General features: G+C 33.8%; 1 protein-coding gene across 1 annotated transcript in view; it reads left to right on the top strand.

Annotated features, from left to right (window-relative positions):
- Positions 1 to 24,467, top strand: part of DPYD (dihydropyrimidine dehydrogenase) — an 861,792-nt gene that overhangs the window by 257,796 nt on the left and 579,529 nt on the right. Inside the window, exon 8 of the mRNA XM_011959403.1 lies at positions 4,375 to 4,462. Coding sequence (XP_011814793.1) covers positions 4,375 to 4,462 — 88 coding nt within the window. The remainder of the gene's footprint in view (positions 1 to 4,374; positions 4,463 to 24,467) is intronic.

Raw genomic sequence — 24,467 nt, 5'->3', positions numbered from 1 at the left:
TACAGAATGGGAGAAAATTTTTGCAATCTACTCATCTGACAAAGGGCTAATACCCAGAATCTACAAAGAACTCAAACAAATATACAAGAAAAAAACAATTTCTATACATTTCTTCTGCTTCATAGTTTGAGATGAAATATCTAATACAGGTATTATCTTTTTCTTGATAACCTCTAATAACATCTTGTTTTTCACTATGATTATTTGTACCAAGAATATCTGTGATTGTGAGGTAGTATTAGAAAATAAATATAAAATCATATTATTTCTCTCCTACAAGGAAACATGTACACTAAATTTTCAATTCTAAAGAAAGCAAAATACTTTCCAAAGTTCTTCATTTTATTTTCTATCTTAGAGCATCTGGAAATATTTGGTCTATTTAACCAAATTTTCTATTAGAAAACCATGAAGAGTATGTATGTTTTTATTTGATTTTTTAAAATAATAGGCATCACCTATTTTGTCTGAAGATTTATACTCCACAAAAAAAGTTGTAAGCCTTTATCCTGCATAATAAATGTTATTATGTGTATAAATACATGTTATAGTATTAAAAGAAAGTTTTCATCAAATCCCTAAGAGACTAAGATGGAACTTTGGCTCAGGGTACATGACATTCAGAACTGTTGGACTAAAGTAGTGACTGTTACACTGAACTTGAAATAGATTGAATTTGTATTCTGAATTTAGGTAGGAAATATCTAATAATATGTTGCTAAAGTTATTAGAGGAAGGTAGAATATATACTGTTATTCATATCTAAGAAAATCAAGATGGAAAGTATTACATATGTAAAAATACCAGGAATAAAGAAACAAAAACACCAAACAGATGCCCATAATGTGATTTTTCTAGCATCATATTTATTTAACAAATGGCATTGAGATTTCATAACTTATCAGCCAACGTGATGTTCCTGATAGCTGTAGTTGTCTTGCAATTCTAGTTTTAGTTAACACACATTTCATCTCAATTTCCCAAGGCATAATGTAAGTAGAGCTTTACCTTTGTTGTCAAGGAATCTTTCTTCTAATTCTTTTTAAGAATAGATCATTTCTTGCATGGCAAATATTTGGGACCTCAGACTTTTAGGAAAGGGAAATTTGAATAGTTTCTCATTCACAGAAAGGAAAGAAGTCTGGTGCCTGTCACTCCATGGAATGTTATTGTTATTGCTTCGTCCCCATTTCTACCAGGGATCTGCTGCTGCCCAATGATGACCATCCTCCATCTTTCCCACAATGTCTGTCCATGGTAAAGTCGTCTTGCTGGTCTGCTTCACAGTAGATTCATACCAAGAGTCAAGATACTTGTCTTTGCAGCTTTCCATACACGAAAGGAAAACTCAACTGTTTTCCATTCCCATTTTCACACTATTATATATTACAGTAGAATCAGAATTACTGTAGAAATACAAAATGTCTGAGCACCTTTCTTATATGTTACAAAATCAAAGACATGCTCACTCTGCTGTGGTGGAAGGATTGGGATGTCTTTATTCCTCTTTGATAAATCACAAAAAGTCACTATTAAGCTAAACTATTGTGCCTTCTCCCACAAATACCCATCTCAAAAAGGTTGGGAGGTCTTCTTGAATCTTCCTGCAGAGGCACTGAATAAAGTAAACCTAAGATTAAGTATTTTGAGAATCACCTCCACCAATTAACTCATTGCTCAACTTTGAAAATGGCATTCTTATTCAGTTTGCTAATATTCTATTAGCATGTCTGGACCTGGTGTTTTCTTTTATGTCTAACCTTTATTATATATTGGTATGAAGGGCATTTGATTCATAAAACAAACAGCAAAATTCTTTTCCTTTTCCAATAAAATATGTATTATTTAAAAGTTAGAATACATTAAAGTTCTAAAGCCTCACTATTAGATAATTTTAATGGCATCAAATTCTACTATTTCTAATAGTAATACTATTAATTACTATAAAATGCTTTGAATAATACATATTTAATTCATGTTCCAGTTTAATGTTGTTTCATACCTTCCAGAGTTCTAAATATTAGGTATTAATCTTACCTTGGTTGTCCCCTTATTATAAACTTTCTGACAGTTACCATATCTGCCAATATAAAAACAGAATTACTATTTTAGGAAGACAAAATATGACCCTCTATGATCCAGTTCCAGTCATCTTCTCCTCTCCAGCTTCTTGCTCCATTGCTTGCTTTGCACTTTATACTCCTGAAACACAACCTTTTTAGCACGTCTTCACATACAATATGCTGTTCTTTGCCCTTGAGGATGGTGCCAGCTCTGCCCTCTAACCTCAAGAGGCACAAGAACACAGCAATTATGCATGTTGGCTCTGAAATTAGACTGCATATGTGACTGCAATAAAGGTTATGTAAGCTCTCTTGTCGTTTAGTATCATTATCTGTAAAATGAAAATACTGATAACACTTCATGGGGCTGCTGTGGGGATTAAATGAGTCAGTATATGCAGTACTTAGAAGAGAGCTGTACACTTAGGTGCACTATTCAGTGTAGCTGTAATTATCATTTCATGGGTATACATTGCTCTTCTTCTATGACTCAGCTTAGAGATTTTGTTTTTAGGAACATTTTGCCTTCAGAACACAAAGAAACCTACCAGGCATTGTGCTTCCTTTTATATGGCAGGAAATGTGAGATGCAGCTATTTGTCTTTTACTTTTAGGGGGACTTACTGGTGCATACTTAATAACTGGATCTCTAAACTTCACTCGAGAGGCCAGTCCCTTATCATAGAGTTCATCTTTCACCCTCTGGAGTGCAGATATCTTAACAGTTTCCAGCATACTCACCATCTCTTGTTCATGCTGTCTGATCTGCCTGATGTCGTCAATGTAATGAATCACTGTGACGTTCTGTGGGATGTCCAGATCGCTTCAGATTACATATATTATTACTGAAAAGAGTTGACATATCCCTGAGGCAAAACTGTAAATGAATATTCTTATCTATACTCTGTGACTCTGAACTATTTCTGATCTCCTTCTGTAATTGGAGTGGAAGGAGTATGCGTTTGCCAAATCAATGGCCACATGCAGTGTATGTGTGGCCTTATAAAACTTCTCTAGCAATAATACCACATCTGTAACAGAAACTGCAATCAGGACTACTCTTTAGTTAAGCCTGCAGACGTTTGTAGTCATCCTCCAGAAATTCTCTGGTGTTGGCAGGGGACAGGCTGGTGGATTAAATGGGGATATGACAGGGACCACTACCATCTCTCCTCATCCCATTGCACCCAGGATAGGATATTATCTTTGATTTAATCGCTTGGCTGGATATTTTAGATATATTTATTTCAGATATTTTAATGTGACCTTCCCAACTACGATAGCTTTTATAGCTCTTACTTCACAGACCAGAGACCCAGTGTAGGGATTACTTCAATTGACAAGCGTAACAATTTCAATTATTATGCTCTTAGAGACTAGGAGAATGATCACTGACTGGGTTGTGGTTTCAGTGGGTCCACTGTGAACTAGACTTCAGTCAGGCTCCATTTTTTGCCTTGCCCCGTAGGTACCCACTCTTATGTCTCCAAGTATCAGTGTTACTGAAGAACCAGTGCTTGGTAGTCCTTGAAATGTCCGATTATTCCCCTTTTTCCAGGGCTTAGTTGCCTGGATAAATGACCATAGTTTCCTTTGGGAAAGGACTGGGGGAATCACAGCATTGACTTGCCGGGATGTTTCAGGGTCTTTATTCCTAGGGACCCTGACACCTCTTTGGTTAGTAGGTTCCAAAAGTGAAAATTGTCTTGTCTGAGAACTGACCAAGTAGTGTGACTTTTAATAGGGGTGACTACACTCTGCTTCCAGACTTTGTTCTTTTTCCCTTGACAATGTCCCCTATCAAAATCCTGTATTTTCCTTTTAAAGGCCTTATTTGAAGTCCTACTTCTCTGTATTCTTGACCTTCTAAGCTTAGGTAAAATGAATCTCCCCAGCCTCTGAACTCTCATACACATGTGGTGATCATAGCCTGTTTTATATTATATTTATTTGTGTATATATTTGCCCCTGCTTGACTGTACATTGATGCTGGAAATGTGTCTTCTCATCTTATTATTTAAATGCCCCACATCGTGCTTCGTACATATTATGCGAGCTATGGAAGCTTACTGATGATTTTAATGACACTGGCTTTTCTTCTGCATTTAGCCCTTAATAGAACATATTCCTGTTCTATTTATATGCTATTTTGTGTATGTAAACCTGTATACTAAAAGGCAAAAATGTTGTCACGTTTTATATGGAGTCTCATAGAATTTTTGCCAGACTTTTTATTATTTTTGATGTTAGATATTAAGATTTTAATTAATCAAATGCTAAATTTTCTTATGCAAAATGTTATTTCTTATAGATAATTTGTGGTAAAAGCCTTTCAGTGAATGAAATGACTCTTAGCACTTTGAAAGAAAAAGGCTACAAAGCTGCTTTCATTGGAATAGGTGAGTAGTTTACTCTTAAATATATTTATTTATAGTGTATTTTTTATTTCCTAGCATTATCCAGAAGAATGACTGCCTTCAGACATTTTCATGATGGAAGTTATATTTATTCAGGGAATAACAGATAGAAATGGTTGGCCAAGTAACTAAATTTCTATTTTACAAGTAGTTGTGTTGTTTCACCTTAATTATGGAGAGATTTTGGCAAGATTTTTTTTTAATCTTCCCATTCTTTCAGCACACCATCATCACCAGTGAGAATCTCTAGGAAGAAAATATTTTCAAGTCATGTCACCAGAAACTCAGAATCTGTCTAGAGGCTGTAGCTTTCTTTTTATGATACAACAATTGACTAAAGTGATAATGAAGGACAGAGTTGGCTGTTTCCCTTTTGCTATTCATTTTTCAAAATTTTCTAAAGATTTTTCTTATTTGGTTGAATTTTTTAAATGTTCCATCAGTGTTCTGAAAGTCCCATAGACAGTGTATTACTCCTGAAGCACTCAATGTATACTGTTTTCTCATATTTTGCCTAAATTTGTTATAGGGAATGAGTTTTCTAGCATTTTTCTTTCACTTAGTGTTTACTGAGAGACCAGAGAGAACAAGTGAGTTGACTTGACTTAGTCTTTGCCTCATGCATGTTGTATTCATTCTCTAATATGATTTGTACTATGGGCAATTATGGCATATAAACTGAGTATGTTAAATCAGGGATCCCCAAACTCAGGGCCATGAAGTCGTACTATACTGTTAGGAACCTGGCCACACAGCAGGAGGTGAGTAGTGGGCAAGTGAGCCTTACTGCCTGAGCTCTGCCTCCTGTCAGATCAGCATTAGATTAGATTAGAATCCAATGGCATTAGACTCTCATAGGAGTGCAAACTCTGTTGTGAACTGGGCATGCGAAGGATCTAAGTTGCGTGTTCCTTATGAGAATCTAAAACTAATGCCTGATAATCTGAGGTGGAACAGTTTCATCCCGATACCATCCATCTTCTCCGACCTGGTCCATGGAAAATTTTTCTTCCATGAAACTGGTCCTTGGTACTAAAAAGGTTGGGAGCAATGTGTTAAACTGTTACTCATTTTTAATATAAACCCCTCGTCTTGTATTTTACTTTGTCTGTCTCTTTGGCAGTTCTCACCCAGAATGTGAAGTTCTAAATATCATCACTTTAAGTGATCACACACTGAATAATGTTTGTTTGGCAGCTGTCCTTTTTTATTGCCTTTCTGGAGTGCAGTCATTATTAATGCTTCTTTGTCCACTAAACTTTTCTTATCAGAATGTCACATCTGAGACCATGTCTGTCAGCCCCTTTTTTTAGGTGAAAAATTATGGAAAGCAATATAAATTTGCACTGTCATCTGGCTCCTAAATGTCTCAACTGAACCTCCTTCCTTTCAGAAAATTTTGGGTGCTATTGCCGTTAGTATCTGTCTATATGATCTTAATTACAATATTATAATTATTGTGTATATCAAAAGTAGGAAGGAGGCAAGATCTGATATTTTCCCTAGGTTCTATTTTTAGGCATATTATATTTGACTTTAGCTTTACTTTTCAACATTACGTTTGCATTGAGAATTTAATGTAAAGAAATTGAGCAGGTGTCTATAAGTTCCAATTACTGTCAATAAACACATGATCAAAAATGCTTGGTCAGTAATAAGTGGAAAATTTCATCAGACTTTAGGTCTGCAATACTGATAATGTTATCAAATAACTATTTGAAATTCACCATTATACAAAAAGATATGTTTTCCATTATTTGAGTATATACCAATACAATTATTAATACATGTATCTGTAAGAACTTTGTCTACTGTACTGAAGTAGTCTCTGTACTGTCTCTGTACTGAAGAAATGTGGACCAATAAAGTAACCAATATATTGAAATATCCAAATTAATTACATAAGAAGCAAATTATTCCAAATTATTCCAAAATTCACATTACAGTTGTCTCCATTTGATTCTGCACTGAGATGTGAATACAGCATTTAGAATGGAGAGTCCTTTCATATTTATGTGCTGTGCATTTTCATGCTGAGAAGTGAATCTTTGACATTTTTGTGTAGTGATGTGAGGAATGCAGTTATGCTCTATTTCAGTATTTTGTATGAAACATACACAAAAAATTTCATCATGTCAAAAAAGAAAAGCTTCAGTCTGTGGAAGACAAGTAGCCGTATTCTCTAGGAAACGTTTATTTGACACTCATGTGTGTGGATTTGTGAATTTATGACCTTTTTATTGCCATATAACTGTCGGTTACTTGGACAGCCATACAACTTTACATACTTTTATTCGTTAACCTTGCTTCCATATTGTAATTAAACTTTACTCACTTATTTTATCTACCCTTTCTCACTGATTTTGTAGGAGGAAATGTAGAATAGGAATTCCATATTGTTTAGGATATAGGTTTGGGCACTTTCAGAAAACAATAGAGGGTAAAACAATATAAACATGTTGTTCTTTCTCATGTAACAGTGTAAGCCATTTTCAAACCTGAATTCCGTCTTTGGTCTATGGGTAGTTACCATGTTCACATTCATGCTAATAGAAGTGGGAAAGAGGGAAGCAGCTCCTTTACTATTATATTTATGAGCCAGAAGTGACACAAATCAGTTCTTCTTTTATCTCATTGACTGTAAACTGATCATATAAGCATGGCAACAGCAGAGGGTGCCGGGAAGTATTGCCTTTTGCTGGGGGGACATAATCTCCATCAAATATCAAGAATCATAGGGAAAGGGGATGACAGATATTGAGAGAGGATAGAAATAAAAGTCTCTGTTACAGGTGTGCATCATCATTAGTGTTTGACACATGAGATTAGTAAAGCACTTAGTAGCAAAGAAAACACTCTTAGTACCTGGTGCATACATGTTGGTTACACAGGTAGTTTTTAAAAATGGAGATGCCAGGCCGGGCATGGTGGCTCATGCCTGTAATCCCAGCACTTTGGGAGGCCGAGGCGGGCGGATCATGAGGTCAAGAGATCGAGACCATCCTGGCCAACATGGTGAAACCCTGTCTCTACTAAAAATACAAAAATTAGCCAGGCGTGGTGGCGTGTGTTTGTAGTCCCGGCTACATGGGAAGCTGAGGCAGGAGAATCGCTTGAACCTGGGAGGCGGAGGTTGCAGTGAGCCGAGATCTTGCCACTGCACTCTAGTCTGGCGACAGTGATGCTCCTTCTAAAAAAAAAAAAAAAGAAAAAAAAAGGAGATGCTTTCTCTTTCTGTAGCTGGAAATGCCATAGTTATTGATCTTGTGTATTTATAACTACCATCTTATTCTATGTTACATTGTGTAAAATAAAAAATATTTTTAATTAACTATGACTTAATGAAGATAGTTCATTAAGCCCATTGTATTAAGATAAGTCTGTTTGTATGTTTCCTGATTTTAACTATTGTGTGTGACATTGCTCGTGAAAAGTCTCTCACTTTTAGAGTTTTCTCTAACAAATACTACCAGAGTTCATTAAGGAAATTATCTCATTGAATGTACATCATTGTTACTTCTAAAGACTTATGTGTCTTGAGCCATGAGAAGTTTGGTTTCTTCTAAGTACTGAGATAAAGCCCTATGTCTTACTCAAAATCAGTCTGTTATCTTCACAATAATGGAGTCTTTTTTAAAGACTCTAAAATTTTGGTAGTTTTACTGAAGTCAAAGCACCTGGACAGCGTGTTACTGACAATATTGAGAAGTAGAATTGGAACATCTACTATACAAGGCTTTTTAAAAATATTGGATGGCTTTCTTTGTTTGGTATTGAAATTGACATAATAGGTTACAACCATTGTTTCTTCCCTTTTATTTTATAAAAATAACCAGAAAATAATAGAATAGAAAATATCAAAGTGTGTTGGCTATGGTTAGGGCAAGTGTTATTTTGTGAAAAATGTTTTTCAGCTGTGTGTGTGTGTGTTTGATGTGTGTGCTTGCACATACACACTGCAATAAAATAGAATGTATTTTTTAAATGTGGCTCTAAAGTTTGATAGTCAGTGCTATGCAATGTAAGGACCCTGATGGACTAAACACCTTTTTCCCATAGTATACTCAACACCTATCAGTAAGTAGCTATTAATGAGTTAAATAAATATTGAATGACTACAATCAGTGTCCCAAACACTGTGCTAAGAATTTAAAAAACAATAAAGAAATTTGAATTCAGTGTTTAGGTTGGTATTAAATTGAGTCAGAAGTATCATAAGACATTCAAAAAGAACAACCATATTGCACAATTTCAGGAGTGGGACGTAGTCGGGTAGACGGACTGGACATGGGTATAATTCCTTTTTTTTTTTTTTTTTTTTTTTTAAGTTCTGTGGGTAATTTTATTCTAGAGCCAGGTTAAGAATCACTGTTATAGATAACTGAAGAGATGGACCTTTGGTCTTTGTTTTAAAGGAGCCCATTTCTTTTTCTCTTTCTGATTGTCCATCTTCTGATAGTTTTCCTCTCATAGCCTCATAAAACATGGTAGTACCAAAAAGGTTAAACAAGCATACAAGGGAAAGAACATCCAGTAAGATCCGTTTAGGTAACTGATCAAACTTTATATATTCTTCTGACAAGTTTTTCTTTCTTTGAATTTTTGTTTTTAGAATGCATGAGAAAGAAGGGGTTAAAGGGAAAATGCAGTGAAATCCATTATGATAGTCACTATGAAGCAGGAACTACAGGAAGATGTTATAGAGATGAATAGTCACTTTTTCAACACCAAGTGCTTTACTTGTGTCTACCCAAAAGATTTCCCTTGAACTTACTTCTTGCTACCACCACTCCCCTCCCTTAATGCCACTGGAATACTACTGTGGCCTCAACCAGTCTCTTTGGCCACCACTATTCACACAACAAAAGTAGTAATCATGCTGAAATCAGATCTGATCATTATTCCTCACTAAAACTCTTCCATAACTCCGTATTTCCTTTCAGATAAAGAAAAGTCCCCACAAAGGTTTTCAAAGCTCTTCTTGATTTGGTCACAGCTATGTCTCTAGTCATTTCTCCTATTAAATTATGTGATTCAGCCATTCTGAACTGTTTTTAGTTTTACCTTATCTGAAGTTTTTTTAACCTCCATTTTTGGACATGGGTCTAGAGCTATCTTTATTTTCATATTTATATTCTTGACTTAGATGCTTTTTTACTATTTGATACAATTATTTTACTTGTGATGATCTACTCTCTACCTTCATACTTTAGCCTGGATTAATGAATCATCTTCCTCACCCACTGCCCCACACAAACCCTATGTTCCTGCTCTGTTTCTACATGTTCAGACTGGACTTTTGCTGTAGTATAGCACTTCTTCACCCCCTTTATTATAAATGACTAGTTACACGTTTGTTTCCACCACTAGAAGTTAAACTTCTTAAAGACTGTAGATTCTCTCTGACTTTTTCACTGACAAATGTTTGGTGCCTAGCAAAGTAGCTGGTACATAGTAGGAACTTTATAAGTATTTTTAATTATTGATTTTAAAATGCAACTCTTTTGACTGTAAAGTAAATTTATAGGTTGTTTAACAAAGTTGGCAATTTTGGAGGATTATAACATTGCCCAAACCCAGGGGGAATACATTTTACATTATTATAATTTTGGTATTACACTAGTAATGAAATAAACAAATAGGAATAGTGATATTAGCAGTGGTGATATTGGTAATAACAGCGATAATAGTGAATATTATTCCAGGCTCAATTCTTAACATGATCTATCCTTTTAACTCTTAAAATGGTCCTTGAGGTCGATATTCTTAACACTCTTTTATGGATAAGAAAATTAAGACTATCAAAGGTAACAGAAAAGAAGTTAATGGCAACTAAAGCATGGAAAATGAGTTTTATAGAGAAAGAAAAAAAAAAAAAAAACAAGTGTAAATATCCATACTTCAATTGTGACTCAAAGCCAATATGACTCTGTCTACATTTCAGCATCTCACTTAAGATTCTTGAAGAAGATAAGCTCATACTCAAGAAGAATTAGTCTTTATATTTAGCCTCATTTTTCTCATTGTTATCACAAATTGGTTTTCTTTCAGTTACCATCAGAAAATAATATTTTTTAAATGTGAAGATTCCCAAATATTATAACAGACAAAGAAGAGATAATTATAATTAAGAAAATCCATTGAGAGATTGTGGTATTAAATTTGCTACAGAGTGGCCTTTAGTTAAATCTGTCATGCCTTCACAAAGCCAGAATTCTTCTCTATAAAAGTTACTCTTAATTGGCTTCTTAATCAGGAATTTCTAAATTGTACATAGTTGTGTATACTTTCTATTTATTTAGAGGAAAATGCAATAAAGTTTTTAGACCGTTCACGTTACTTCTATCCCCAGATAAAAATGTAGATTGTTTAGTCACTATCCACAACTATGAATAAATTATTTTAAAAAATAAACCTGACTTAATTTTAAGCAAAAAGCAAGTCTTGAGTATTTTGCCAATCCACTTTTTTATTTGTAATATTGTTTAATCTAGTGTCACTTGTAAGTACTTGGGTATAATTGTAAAATGGCTCCCAAGAATTTGGAAATGAGGGAAATAGAATTCCAGCTGAGAGTTCATTAAATCATTACTTAATGAGTTCATGTAAAGCCCCAGAAGGAGATAAAATAGATGTAGGGCAATTATTCTTTGATCATATTAACATATCTGTAGAAAGCACATATTAATCTGCAGAAGCAGGCAGTGGGGGCTGGTCATCTTTAGAAGTGTTGAGGAAGAAAAGGGGAACCTGCAGAAATATCAGAAATATTGACAGTATCTCTTTTAAGGCACCTGAATCAATGGACCAGGAGTTCTTTGAGCCCAGGTCATAACATAAACAGAGAAGTCCATTTTAAAGACCTCTGAATCTCCTTGTTCTGATTCCAAGCTCACCAAACTGCCACTGATCCCTAAATAGTTTGATTATGGGAGATGAGTGTGGGAAGCGGAGGTTGCAGTGAGGTGAGATGGTTCCACTGCACTCCAGCCTGGATGACAGAGTGAGGCACTGTTTCACAATAAATAAATAAATAAATAAATAAATAAATAAGAAAGAAAAGAAAGGAAGACAAAAGAAAGGAAAAGTTTATTCTGTGTTCATATATAATGAAATATATGTCATTTATAGTAAAGAATATAGTTTCCCTTTTGTTAGTTTTGGTTGTGTGCATATATCCCTTCCCTGTCACCCACACAAACACAGTATATTAAACATTTATGAGAGTTGGTGTTGGTTTTTATCCTTGAATTCCATATTTCAGCACATTTCTGAGCATATAATAAAACATCCATAAAGTTTTTTGAAGTTAAATAATTGGAAAATTAAAAAAAAAGAAACAATGGAAGAAATGAAAAGCAATGTAATAACTTGTTGAGAAATTTTGAGATTATACATGATTACTTCACTGCTTAAAATTCATGGATCTTTCCAAGCATCCTCTTTTATCTTTTTTTGTTTTTGACAAAATACAAAGACATATTCATTAGTTCTGATTAACGACTCAAAGGCACTCTTAAGTCATTCTTTCTTTGATTCCTTATAATTATGTCAAGTATTACATTACTGTGCTGAATATCAGATATTTTCTTTAAGTATTTTTGGTTAATTTTTAATGGTAGTGCTCGCTAGGGTATTTAATGAACGTTTTGTGATGAAGATAATGATATAAGGAAACACTTTTAAAAATCATGGCTTTTTCTACTTGTAGAAGTCTTTACATATTGTAGATGATCAATAAATATCTGTTGAAGTATTGATTAATTAATTAATGATTAACTAATTAACCCTATTAACTAACTATGTCGTCCATATTGTTGTAAAAAGGAGATAATTTATTAATCAATAAGATTATTTTAACATTCTATAGCTTATACTTTTATACTTTTATTTTAAAGGAACTTTTATTAAAAAGCACAAATTATATTTTAAAATATTTTATCTTCTTTGCATTTACCTTCTTTACATTTATCTTCTTTGTATTTCTTTGGATGGAGACATGGAGGAATTTGTATTGTATTTTTCTATATATGTTTCATGGAATAAAGACATGTTTTACTTATGGTAGTTACCTAAATTAAAGAAGTAAAACAATTCTTTTTGGTGTTTTCATTGTTTAAGCATTAATCTTAGTAGTTTCCAATGGTTTAATTAACTCTTAAAGAGAAGTTGATAAGAGAACTGGAAAATTACTGAACTAAGCAAAATGTTGTCTTTCAACTGCTGTTTATGGCTGCCAGTTACATTTTTCTTTTTGTGGGAACTAATTGTCATTTGAACCTGGAAGGGGTTATTATTGAACAGATACTGTGGGTATTATCTTAGTCTTGTTGGGCTGCTATGCCAAAATAGCAGAGACTGAGTGTCTTTAATAACAAACATTTATTTTCTTACAATTCTGGAGTCTAGAAGTCTGAGATCAGAATGCCAACATGGCTGGGTTCTGGTGAAGGCCCTCTTCCTGGCTTGAAGATGTCTCCCTTCTCCCTGTGTGTTCCCATGTGGCCTTTCCTTAGTTTATCTGCATGGAAAGAGAAAGACCTCTGGCGTTTCTTCTTTCTATAAGGGCACTAATCCCATGATAGGGGCCCCACCTTCATGAATGTAACTAAAACTAATTACACCCCAAGGATCCCATCTCCAAATACCATCACGTTTGAGATTAGGGCTTCAGCATATGACATTTGTCCTTAGGAGCATCATGATGTTTTGTTTTGTCTTCCATTTGGTAATCATACTATAGGTCTGCATTGTCCTCTAGGGGTAGAATATTGATGTTGAAGGATAAATTTTAGAATACTTAACAAAATTAGAAGTTACTGAGATGGTGGATATCGTCAAGAAGACCTTTGGAACATCACAGTACACAACCCTTCCCCTCCACCCACCACAATTCAATGAAGCTGAATGTGGAGAATTCAAGACTACATTGTATTCATGTGCACAGTACACAGTGGTTTTCAAATAGAGCTAGGAGATGTACTATTGGATAGCTATTTTCATACTACAAACCACATAGCTCTTACCTTACGAATTGCTGCTATGTAAAGTTTGGTGAACTGAAGAAGACATACACAGAAGGAAAGAGGGGTTAGTAAGAGAAAAGGAAAATGGCATGGAAATGGCAGGGATTGATACAAGTTGGAGGAAACTAGGCATATTTCCATTTATGATAGATATTTCTTTCTAGAAAAATCTTACCAAAGTACAGAAATGTGAAATTTTGGAGGATAATTTGTGTTTTATCCATTCCTTATTTCCTGTTCATACAAGTTAAGCTATGCCATCTTTCATTAGCAGGATTAGATAAAGTGATCTAATAATCTCTTTCTTTGTCATTTAAACAGCTTTTTTGACTCTAAATGCTTAATATCCATATACTCTAAAGCAAGACCAAAGCTTTAAGGGACTGCATTAGGTATTTTAAATAACAAATCTATTTTAGAAGCAATGCAATTGAAATTTATATCAAATCAGTTTTCCTTCAGATCTTGCCTTTGAATGGTTTAAGGGTGTCCAAAACAGTCATATTGTTCCCAACTTCCCAAATACAGTCTAGTTTGGTTATATTACTTTTTCTGTTTCTTAAACTCGTATTACTTAGTACTATTATAAGTTATGCCAGGAATTAATATATGAGGGAAACAATACTGCAAGAATGATTACAATATGAAGTGGAAACATAAACTCTTAAATGCATTATTAAGCATTAATACTGTGGACATCTAAGAAAGTTTTATTTTTGAAACAACGTTTTGATTTATTTGCTTTCCTATCTCCAAATATGTAAGGAATCTTGATATGTTTTATCGTCTTCTGATTAACCATGCAGTGCCACCTGGTGTGCAGATGGAAAGAACATTACACATCAGAGGCTCTGTTCACACCCACCCCCACCATACACAAACTTACATGGCAGAAAGTTAACAGATGTTCATTTTGCTTGTGTTACTGAGATGAATTGTGCATCCAACTCTTAATTCATAAGTTAAATTTAGAGAATAAGATATTGATATTTGGGTTAATCAAAGATTATATTAATATATCCATTGTGAGAATAAAGTAATATTTAGTTGAAAAATTGCTTCTTTGGATCTTTAAGGTCTTACTTTGTGTTTCTATTTTTTCTTTTTTTTTTAAAAAAATTACTTGGTAGTTTTGTCTATTGAGCCTTATCTATATTTTACTGATAAATTTATCATTCCTATAATACTGTAGTTTAAAACTGGTTGCTATTTAATTTCTCTCTGGTTAAGTTTCCATTTTACAGGAAAAAAAATAGCCTTTCTTTTGTCTTTTACAGAGACTGTATCACAGTCAGGTATTTTTCCACTTCTCTTACTCTTTTAATGCCCCTGTTGGTTGATCATATTTTAAAGTGTATTTTTAAGCTTCTGCAATATACCTAGCAGTGTGCTAGCAATTATATATTACAGAAAAATTAAAGAGGTTATGATATATTTAGAAAAATAATTAATGCATTTTAAAAATACGAACTTTCTGCATATAAATGTAATAAATAAGTAGAGTAGCTACATTCATTGAGGTTCTGTGCAAAGTCATGTTTAATTCTCACAAAGTAATTTTGGATTGGTATTATTCATATCTCTATTTCACATTTGTGTAAATGGTATCTAACAGATGTTAAGCAACCTTCTCAAGTACTAGAACCTAGATTTAACTGAGGCCCCTCTGAAACCAAAGCCCTACTCTTGGCTAATACATTAAGTTGGCAGAATTTAAATAATCACTTTCAAAAATTTATTTATGTTTTCTTAAAAATATTTTGAATTAATTCTTTTTTAAAATTTGTGGTAAAGTACACATAGCATAAAATACACCACCTTCATCATTTTTAAGTGAATAGTGGGATTAAGTACCTTCACATTGTTGTGCAACCATCAGCACTATTCATCCACTGAACTCTTTTCATCTTGCAAAACTGAAACTATACCTTTTAAGCAACAAATCTATGAATTTAACTATTCATATGGTCATATGGGTGTGGGTGGAATCATACATTATATATTTTGTGTGTGAATGGCTTGTTTCACTTAGCATAATGTCTCAACCTTCATTCATGTTGTAACATGTGTCACAATTTTATTCCTTTTTAAGACTAAATAATATTCTTTTATGTATATATCACATTTTGTTTAACATTGATCAATCAGTGGACATTGGATGGTTTCTGACTTTTGGATATTGGGAATAATGCTCCCACGAACATAGGTTATACAAATATTTCTTTGAGTCCTTGATTTCATCTCTTTTGGCCATACATCCATATGTGGAATTGCTAGATAATTTGGCAACTCTGTTTAATTTTTTATATTTCACCAACAGTGAAAAAAAGTTCCAGTTTCTTCACATCATCACCAACATTTCTAGTTTGTTTTTGGTGTTTTTTGATAGTAGCTCTCCTAATGGCTCTAAGTAGTATATAATGATTGTTCATTTACTTTTCATTTGCAGCCTGCTTGTTACCAACAGAAACTTGCAATGATAATATATAGACAAAAAAATTTTTAAAAGTGTGTAAATACATGATTAATCACCAAGATGAACTAGAAAATAAGAACCTCTCATATAAAAATTAAATGGCATTAATATTTTTTGATATTTTGAGGGCCTCAATTAGATTATATGCCAAAGGGATGAAGAGAGAGGGACAAATTCAGTAGGAAGATCAGTTTTGAAGTGGCAAACTGTAGAGAGGACTATTAAGAGATAGCAGAATATCTTATATTTAAATTTCTAACTAATAAAACAAGTGATTTGTCTATAAAATTTGCCTATAAATGAACAGATATCAAATATTTTTTATGTTATGGGCTGTATGGTCTCTTTTGTAGATATTCAGCTCTCTACATTTGTAGTGTGAAAGCAGCCTTAGAGTATATGTAAAAAAAATGAATATGGCTGTGTGCCAGTAAAACTTTATTTAAAAAAATGAGTAGAGGAGCAGATTTACTCAGCAGATGATGCACCAAAAAATTACATAAGAACATTAATTGCTTCTATTTCTTTTTATTTTAAGAAAAAACATTTTAAGTGGAAGTCCAGTTGAAATATAAATCAAGTGAACTTTTATCTAATAGAATGTAACTTGCTTTACGTGCATGCATCTGTTTGTGGAAATCACTTAAGAACACCAACATAGGTAGCAGAAGAGATATCTATCACTGACTCTTGTGTACTAGCCTTTAAAATAGCTGAATTTTTGTGAATCCCCACATTTTGGTGTTCATGAAACCAACTGTGTTTCTCACAGCTTAATTACTATTTCAGCAAATAGCTTATTTTGAAAGGTGTATCTAAAAATTATCCAAAAATATATTTTCCTGATACCATGCTTGTGTTAATTTTTTAAAAATATTACTAACATGAGTAAAGCTGCTGTTTTTATTTCTAAAGTGTAATGTTTTATCCTTTTAAAGTACATCTTCAATAAATAGGTTCATACTTGATTTTGTAATCAAAGAAAAAACACACACACACGACCAAGAATTAAAACACAGAAGGGGCCAGGTAGGGTAGGTCATGCCTATAATCCCACCATTTTGGGAGGGTGAGGCAGGAGGATCGCCTGAGACCAAGAGTTCCAGACCAACCTGGGCAACAATAGCGAGACCTTGTCTCTACAAAAAGAAAAAAATTGCCATGCACAGTGCCATGTGCCTATTCAGTAGGCTGAGGTAGGAGAATCATTTGAGCCCCAGAGGTCAAGGCTGCAATGAGCCATGATTGTGCCATTGCACTCCAGCCTGGGTGACAGAGCGAGCTCTGGTTCTAAAAATAAAATAAAATAAATCACAGAAGGAATAAATGAGAACTGAAATTAGTTTCTATGAAGTGATGGTGGTTCTAAAAGTATATCTTAGACACTATGAATGAATGGTTTTATTTTTCTTATCAATTTTTGATAACTTAAGAAAAAAGAAAATATACATATACAAAAAAATTTATCTTTACCTCTAGGCTAGAACTTCTTCTATAAAGCCTCTTTAACTTTTCCTTTTCACTTTATTGTTCTGTCTCTGGATTCTTCATTATGAATTCTAACAATTAGCAGCTGTTGACTTCAGCCAGGACATAGCAAAAAGCCATCCAGACCACAGTTCCTTTTATTCAAGGTGCTCAGGGCAGTACACTGGAATTATTTTAGAAGATGTCCTTAACTTTTTATGCAAGCATATTCATCACCTTGCTATAAATGACAAATAAGTGCACATTTGTTATGTAGCAAAATTTGTTAAAAACCATAGGAAAAGTATTACTGATAAATTAATTAAAGACAGACTCATCTGAATACTGAATAAGAAAAATACCTGGATATTGAATAGAATTTGTGATTCTTCTTCATTTAGAAAATAATGTGATTAGGTATAAATGCATTCTTTTATGGTGGATCAAAGCATGCTAATTCAAAATCTGTTTGATCTTTTGTAAAAATACATTAAATTCAAGACTGACTAATTCAGTCTTTTATTCCTTTTGCCTTAAACTGGATGCAAGTTGGCCTTTGTGCTACTTAGAAAAATGCAAATAGAAAAAGCAAAAATAAAAACAATGTGAAAAAAGATTGATAATGAAGAATACTATTTTTATTTTATGGAAGACATAATCACTTATTGTATTAATGTCTATTTGTAATTGCTAAAATATAAACATTTTAAGTATATGGACTCAAATTATTTTCTAAAGCAAACCACTCTGGGACAGTCAAGTAAATACATTATTGGGATTTTGTGTGTATGTTTGTTTTCCTCTCCTGTTGACTGTAGGAATATTTGGTTAATGGAGTACTCTAGGGCAAGTTGAATCAATGTTATGTTTATGCCTTTTTTTCCCATCTAATGTGGTTTTGGTAGCTATATTACCAGAATTTCTGATAGAAACATTCTGGGCGATAATATGAGATCATATGGGGCTTAGAAGTATGAGTCTCTAGTGATTGGTGTATCTGTGAGGTTTTCTGTTACAGTGGTAGAGACTGAAATGTGTTAGACTTTTAGTGGTAATGCAATCTTACGTTTTCCTACAACTGCTTTCCACTATATTTAAGTATGCTCTTTTTTCCCCTGTGTATGTGTGTATGCATGCTTGTGTTCTAGCTTCCAGCCTTTTACAACTTATAGTCATTTTTCTGAAAACTGGAAACTTGAGGTGGCAGAGTAAGGAAAAACTAAAATTCATAAAGGCAGCATAATCTTAAAGTTATTTTCACTCAAAGACCCTTGTTTCTGTAGGTTCAGAAAGCAGCCTGAAATCAACAAGTTATATGAGAAGCAAATTCCTTGAAGAGGTTAAAAGTTTTTGACTACTAAGACCTCTAATAAGAGGAAGTAAAATAAGGCAGTGATTAAGAAAACTTTTGACTTAACATATATTAAAAACATTAGTTTTGAATAGTTCTTATACCCAAGGTATAAAACTAATGTATAGTTATATACATATTATGTAGATAGATGATACATGTATATTTGTATGTGTGTTTTACTTAATTATGCCCTCACAACTTTAAAATACTATTTGAAATAGTACTTCAAGCTATAGTTTAAAATACTAAACTCATAGCTATATATATATACACACACACACACATATATATGTTTTGAATAGTTTTATACCTATAGCTATATATATATACACACACATGCACATATATATGCACATACATACACATATATATGCCCTCATGACCTTAAAATCCTATTTGAAAAATCTAATATTTATAAGTTATCCTTAGAATCCAACTTTATCATTGATAAAATATCAACAGCCATGTGCTTAGAGTAGTAATAAATCATCTTCATTTTCATAATTTTAATAATGCTGAGGATTTCACGCGCATTATTGCTTATATAACTTCATTTATTCATTCGGTAAATACCAAGTTCCTGCTCTGTCATTGATATGCCCTTGTTATCAAGAGGCATACAGTTTTGGGGGGAGACAGACATGTAAATATTTTCTAATCAGTGACTTTATTCCTTTTTTCCCACAATATATAAGACAATATGAAAGCATCCAAAAATATTTGTTTACTTACATGTGTATAATTCTATTCATTCATCCTAGACTATAACCTCTGTAGGAAAAGGGTAATTCAGGAGACATGCTGGGGCAGGGATTAGGAGTGTACCCACATGCAGGGAACATCATATGTAACAGCTCTGTGTTCTTGCTAGAGTTTTCACTTCCAGAGACATGTGCTGACAAATAGGGACAAACAGATAAACCAGGGCCAGATCAGGAGACTTCACAAATAATGAAAATGTGTTTAGTTATCTGTAGTTATTGAGTGTTTACTTTGTGCTGTGGAAAATGAAGGATTTTGATGTGAGAGGTAAGAGATTAGAGAGATTGATTTGGTTGCACTGTGAAAGTGGATTGCAGAAGAGCAAGACCAGCACTGGGTGATTTTTACGTTGTGGCTATTGGACTAATTCAAGCAAGAAAAAATCAAGTACCTCAGGTGGGGCTGCAAGAACTGAGAGCAGGAAACAAACATAAGGAAATACAATGAATGAGTCTTGGTTACTGATTAGATACTGTTAGTGAAGGACAGGAGTCAGAAGGAGAAGGCAGGGTAAAGATCCAAGAAATAGGTACAAGTCAGGGGATGTTTCCAACACTTCTTTTGACCAGATAAATGGATGGTGGTGACAATTACCCAATAAAATAAAATAAGGGGAGATTATGAGATCTTTTCTGATGTCTTATGTTTGAGATTCCTTGTGACAACCTGGTGGAAATATCCAGGAAGCTCTTAGGTGTACCTGACTGGTTCTGGGGAAATCATATGAGAAGTGTGGGCAGGAGAGGGAGATTTGGTATCCTTGGCTGTAGCAAATGATGCTAGTGGCAGTATCTCCTCTGTATTTGATAGTATGAGTCTTGAAGCTAGTTAAATTCTATCAGTATATTATAGTTCATGGTTGTTGGGAGTAATAGAAATAATATAAGCTACATTTTCACTGAAATTAGCACACAGTAAGATGCCATGGCATTGATGAGATTACATATTTGGTTTTCATAACCACCCTTTTCTGAATGAGAAAAAATTGTAGCCCAGTGAAACTGTGTGACTACCAATTCCACAGAGTGTGATATTCACACACTGAAATGAATATGCTCTAATTCCGTATCTAAGAATATTATCTCAACATGATTTATTCATAGTGTGCTTTGGTGTTGCCATTGGCCCCATCTTTATTTTCACCAGATCATATATTAGATAACTCTGTGTGGCTAGAGGGATTTTCTTGATAATAGGGCAAAAAAGGTTAGTTCACATGATGATTAACTTTTCTTAGCACAGTTTTGTATTTTTGTTTTTGTTTTGAGACAGAGTCTCACTCTGTCACCCAGGTTGGAGTGCAGTGGTACAATCTCGGCTCATTGCAACCTCTGCCTCCCAGATTCAAGTGATTCTACTGCCTCACTTTCCCACATAGCTGGGATTACAGGCACGTGCCACCACGCCCAGCTGATTTTTTTATTTTTTTGGTAGAGATGGGGTTTCACCATGTTGGCCAGGATGGTCTCTATCTCCGGATCTCGTTATTCGCCCAACTCAGCCTCCCAAAGTGAGCACTGTGTTTAAATATCAGCTGTTTGATGTACCCAGCCAGTATTCCTGAATACCATTGAGCCTGCTAAAGAATTGACTTGGGACCGGGTGTGGTGGCTCACGCCTGTAATCCCAGCAATTTCGGAGGCCGAGGCGGGTGAATCACAAGGTCAGGAGATTGAGACCATCCTGGCTAACATGGTGAAACCCCATCTCTACTAAAAATACAAAAAAATTAGTCAGGTGTGGTGGTGGGTGCCTGTAGTCCCAGCTACTCGGGAGGCTGAGGCAGAAGAATGGTGTGAACCTGGGAGGTGGAGGTTGCAGTGAACTGGAGCCAAGATCGCGCCACTGCACTCCAGCCTGGGCGACAGAACGAGACCCTGTCAAAAAAAAAAAAAGAATGGACTTGGAAATAGTAAATATTTCCTATGTGTGAAAATATACCTTCTAAAAGAAAACTTGATATTATGTGTGTGTATATGTATATATACACATGTATGTATATACATATTTAAAAGGAGACAAATGGGGGAAGAAAATCTTTTACTTAGAAATATTAGATTGGGGCCTTTTAAAAACCAAATTTCTTTAATAATAATTAACATATAGCATGTTTTATAAAAGTTGATGATTTATTTCACAGAGACGTGTTCATCATAAAAGTGAGATGTAAATTCATTCCTTTTTTCTTACTAACCAATAAAGTTGTTCTGCAAGATAAATTTCAATATTTATTGCAATTTGATTGACTTTAAGTTTGCTTCTTCCATAGAACTTTGTTCCTGGATTTCTATATTTTTTTATTGTATCAAAGCGTAGTATATGTCTTAACACATTTAAAAATTATCTTATTTTGGCGAGTATCAACTAGACGGGTCTCTAAAATTAACTTTTTCCCATAGTCACAGTTAAATATTGTATTCTTTTAAAGTAGGGGAAGAAAATATGCATTATGCATTATGGAAACATAACATCAGCCCTCCTCAATTCTATATGTTTCCATAATGCAGAATAATTGAACATATGGTCTCTACCATTGTAGGCTAATTGGTATACACACAAGAAAATGAGGGGGAAGGAGGTGGAGAGAACATTGTAGGCAAGTCTTTGATCTTGGGATTTATGTTTACCTTCTTCAAATGAATTTGTAATAATGAGTTCATTACAACTCTAATATTTATATCTATATATATGTTATATGTTAAATCAAATGAGCAGGTATTTTTAAACATAACTGGCATTATACTAAATTATCCCTCCCCTAATATGTAGTAGGAAAGAACCAGAAACCCAAACCTGTGGTTTTCTCAGCCTTCCGTTGTACCTCATACAATAATCATGGAGAGGTAAATCATGATACAGTGGCTTAAGGGAGAAGAAGAGGTGAGAGTTTTTTGTCTGGGTTTTGTTTTTCTAATAGAGAAATATGAACACATTTTATGGCAAGATAAAGAAGTGAGTAGAAAACAGATGTTTGAGATGATAATTAAATTTAAGCAGGGAGTGAGCAAAACAGAAAGAGACCAGAAAAGAAGAACATAGACAGAAATGTTCCCTTTTGAAAGGTGAAAGGATGGTTTTTTCCCATTGTCACATAACTAGTTTGGTGAAGACAGAAAAGGTTCTAAGGTGGAACATGTCAGCCAAGTGAGTTCACTTTGCTTTAGCCTCTTAGTGAAGTAGTAAGATTTTATTTACTCCTTTGAGTAGGAAGGCTTTACTAGAAGCTAAAGGTTGATGGGGAGAGATGAAGAGATAGAGAAAAAGAACCTTGAGTCATCTCCAGGAACACACAGAACAGAAAATGATAAGTGGGGTGAAGAAACTGTACAACATAGTAGAGAAGTATAGACAAGGAACATTATGTTGTTTCTTAATTAATTTTACATTTATGATGGGTCTTAATACTAGTTTACGTTTATGGGGTGGAAGGAAGCAAAGAATAAATAAAGCATTTTATTATAACAGAGGGAACAACTAGGGATGATACCTTTATTGACCATTAGTTTTATTGTTTATAATTAAGATAAAAGTAATATATTTTGTACTTTTACAGTGAAAGTAGTGATTATTTATCAAATGGATATTCTAGGAAACTTACAAAATTATCATCCCTTCAAGCATACAAAAATAAGATCAACAAACACACAAAGCTGGCTTGAGCCAGTTTTATTGAGCTATAATAATACTCAGGTTGTGATTAATTGCTTTGAAAAGAAGTTAATCCTCTCAGGTCATCACATAGCCCCATTTAGTAAATTATTGTGAAAAGCATATTAGTTGTTAAAATACACAGACAGTGGCATTTTAGCAAATTGTTAGTCCTTAGCAGCTAATTTTATTTTGCTTAACTATAGTGATAGAACCAACCACCGTGCCAGTACAGAGTATTACTATTGGAAAGAATATAGGGCATTTTCTAAGTTGAAAGTTGAAGATGAATTCACCCGTAAGCATATTATGCTATGTACAGTGGGTTTATTTCAGAATCAGATGACCATATGAATATACAATACTCATATATAGTGAGGTGGAAATTGAAGAAATGAAGGTGAATGTGGAGAAACAAAAGAGAGCAAGAAAATGTATATGAGATTCAATGAAGGGCAATGTAATTTAGCATTCATTCAAAAACTTTTGAGTTCTTATACTATGTGCACTTTTAAAAATTTCAGGTAAACTTCATAGCATTACATGAAAAAAACAGCAAGTTGAAATATTTAACTTGCTGTTTTGAGGAATGAAGTAATTCATTTTAAGCTAAGCTTTCAACTTTGGTTGAAGGAAAAAGTGAGTACTGATTTCTGTCAAAGACTTAATTAGCCATATATTAAAGAACAATAGTTCAATATAGATGGCATGGAAAATACTCCCCATTATGGATTGATATTTTTAAACTATACTTTTCAGAGCAATACAGATAACCAAATAACATCAATCACTGAATATGTTGAGCTGATACCACTCTTATACAAATGTGCAGACTGTATTTGTAATCTAATAATTATCATTGAAAGCTTTCCCTTGAATTTCCAGACAGCCAATTTATAAGCAGCCTGGTTGGACATATGTAATTATATCAAATTTATATATTACTTCTAACAACATTTACCATGGTCTGCCATAGGTACCTGTTATTAAGCATTCAGTGAAGGGGAAAACATTTTCCTTGACTTCATAAAGATCAAAGATTCATTGGGTGTAAGGTAACATAATTACAAAATATGATAATAACGTAAGTAGTGCCTCATAAAATGAGTTAGGGAGGATTCCCTCTTTTTCTATTGATTGGAATAGTTTCAGAAGGAATGGAACCAGCTCCTCCTTGTACCTCTGGTAGAATTCAGCTGTGAATCCATCTGGTCCTGGACTTTTTTTGGTTGGTAGGCTATTAATTATTGCCTC

The sequence above is a fragment of the Colobus angolensis genome, unplaced genomic scaffold (genome assembly GCF_000951035.1).
Source record: "Colobus angolensis palliatus isolate OR3802 unplaced genomic scaffold, Cang.pa_1.0 Scaffold491, whole genome shotgun sequence".
Classification (NCBI taxonomy): Eukaryota; Metazoa; Chordata; class Mammalia; order Primates; family Cercopithecidae; genus Colobus; species Colobus angolensis.
This window is presented reverse-complemented; position numbering and strand designations above follow the sequence as displayed.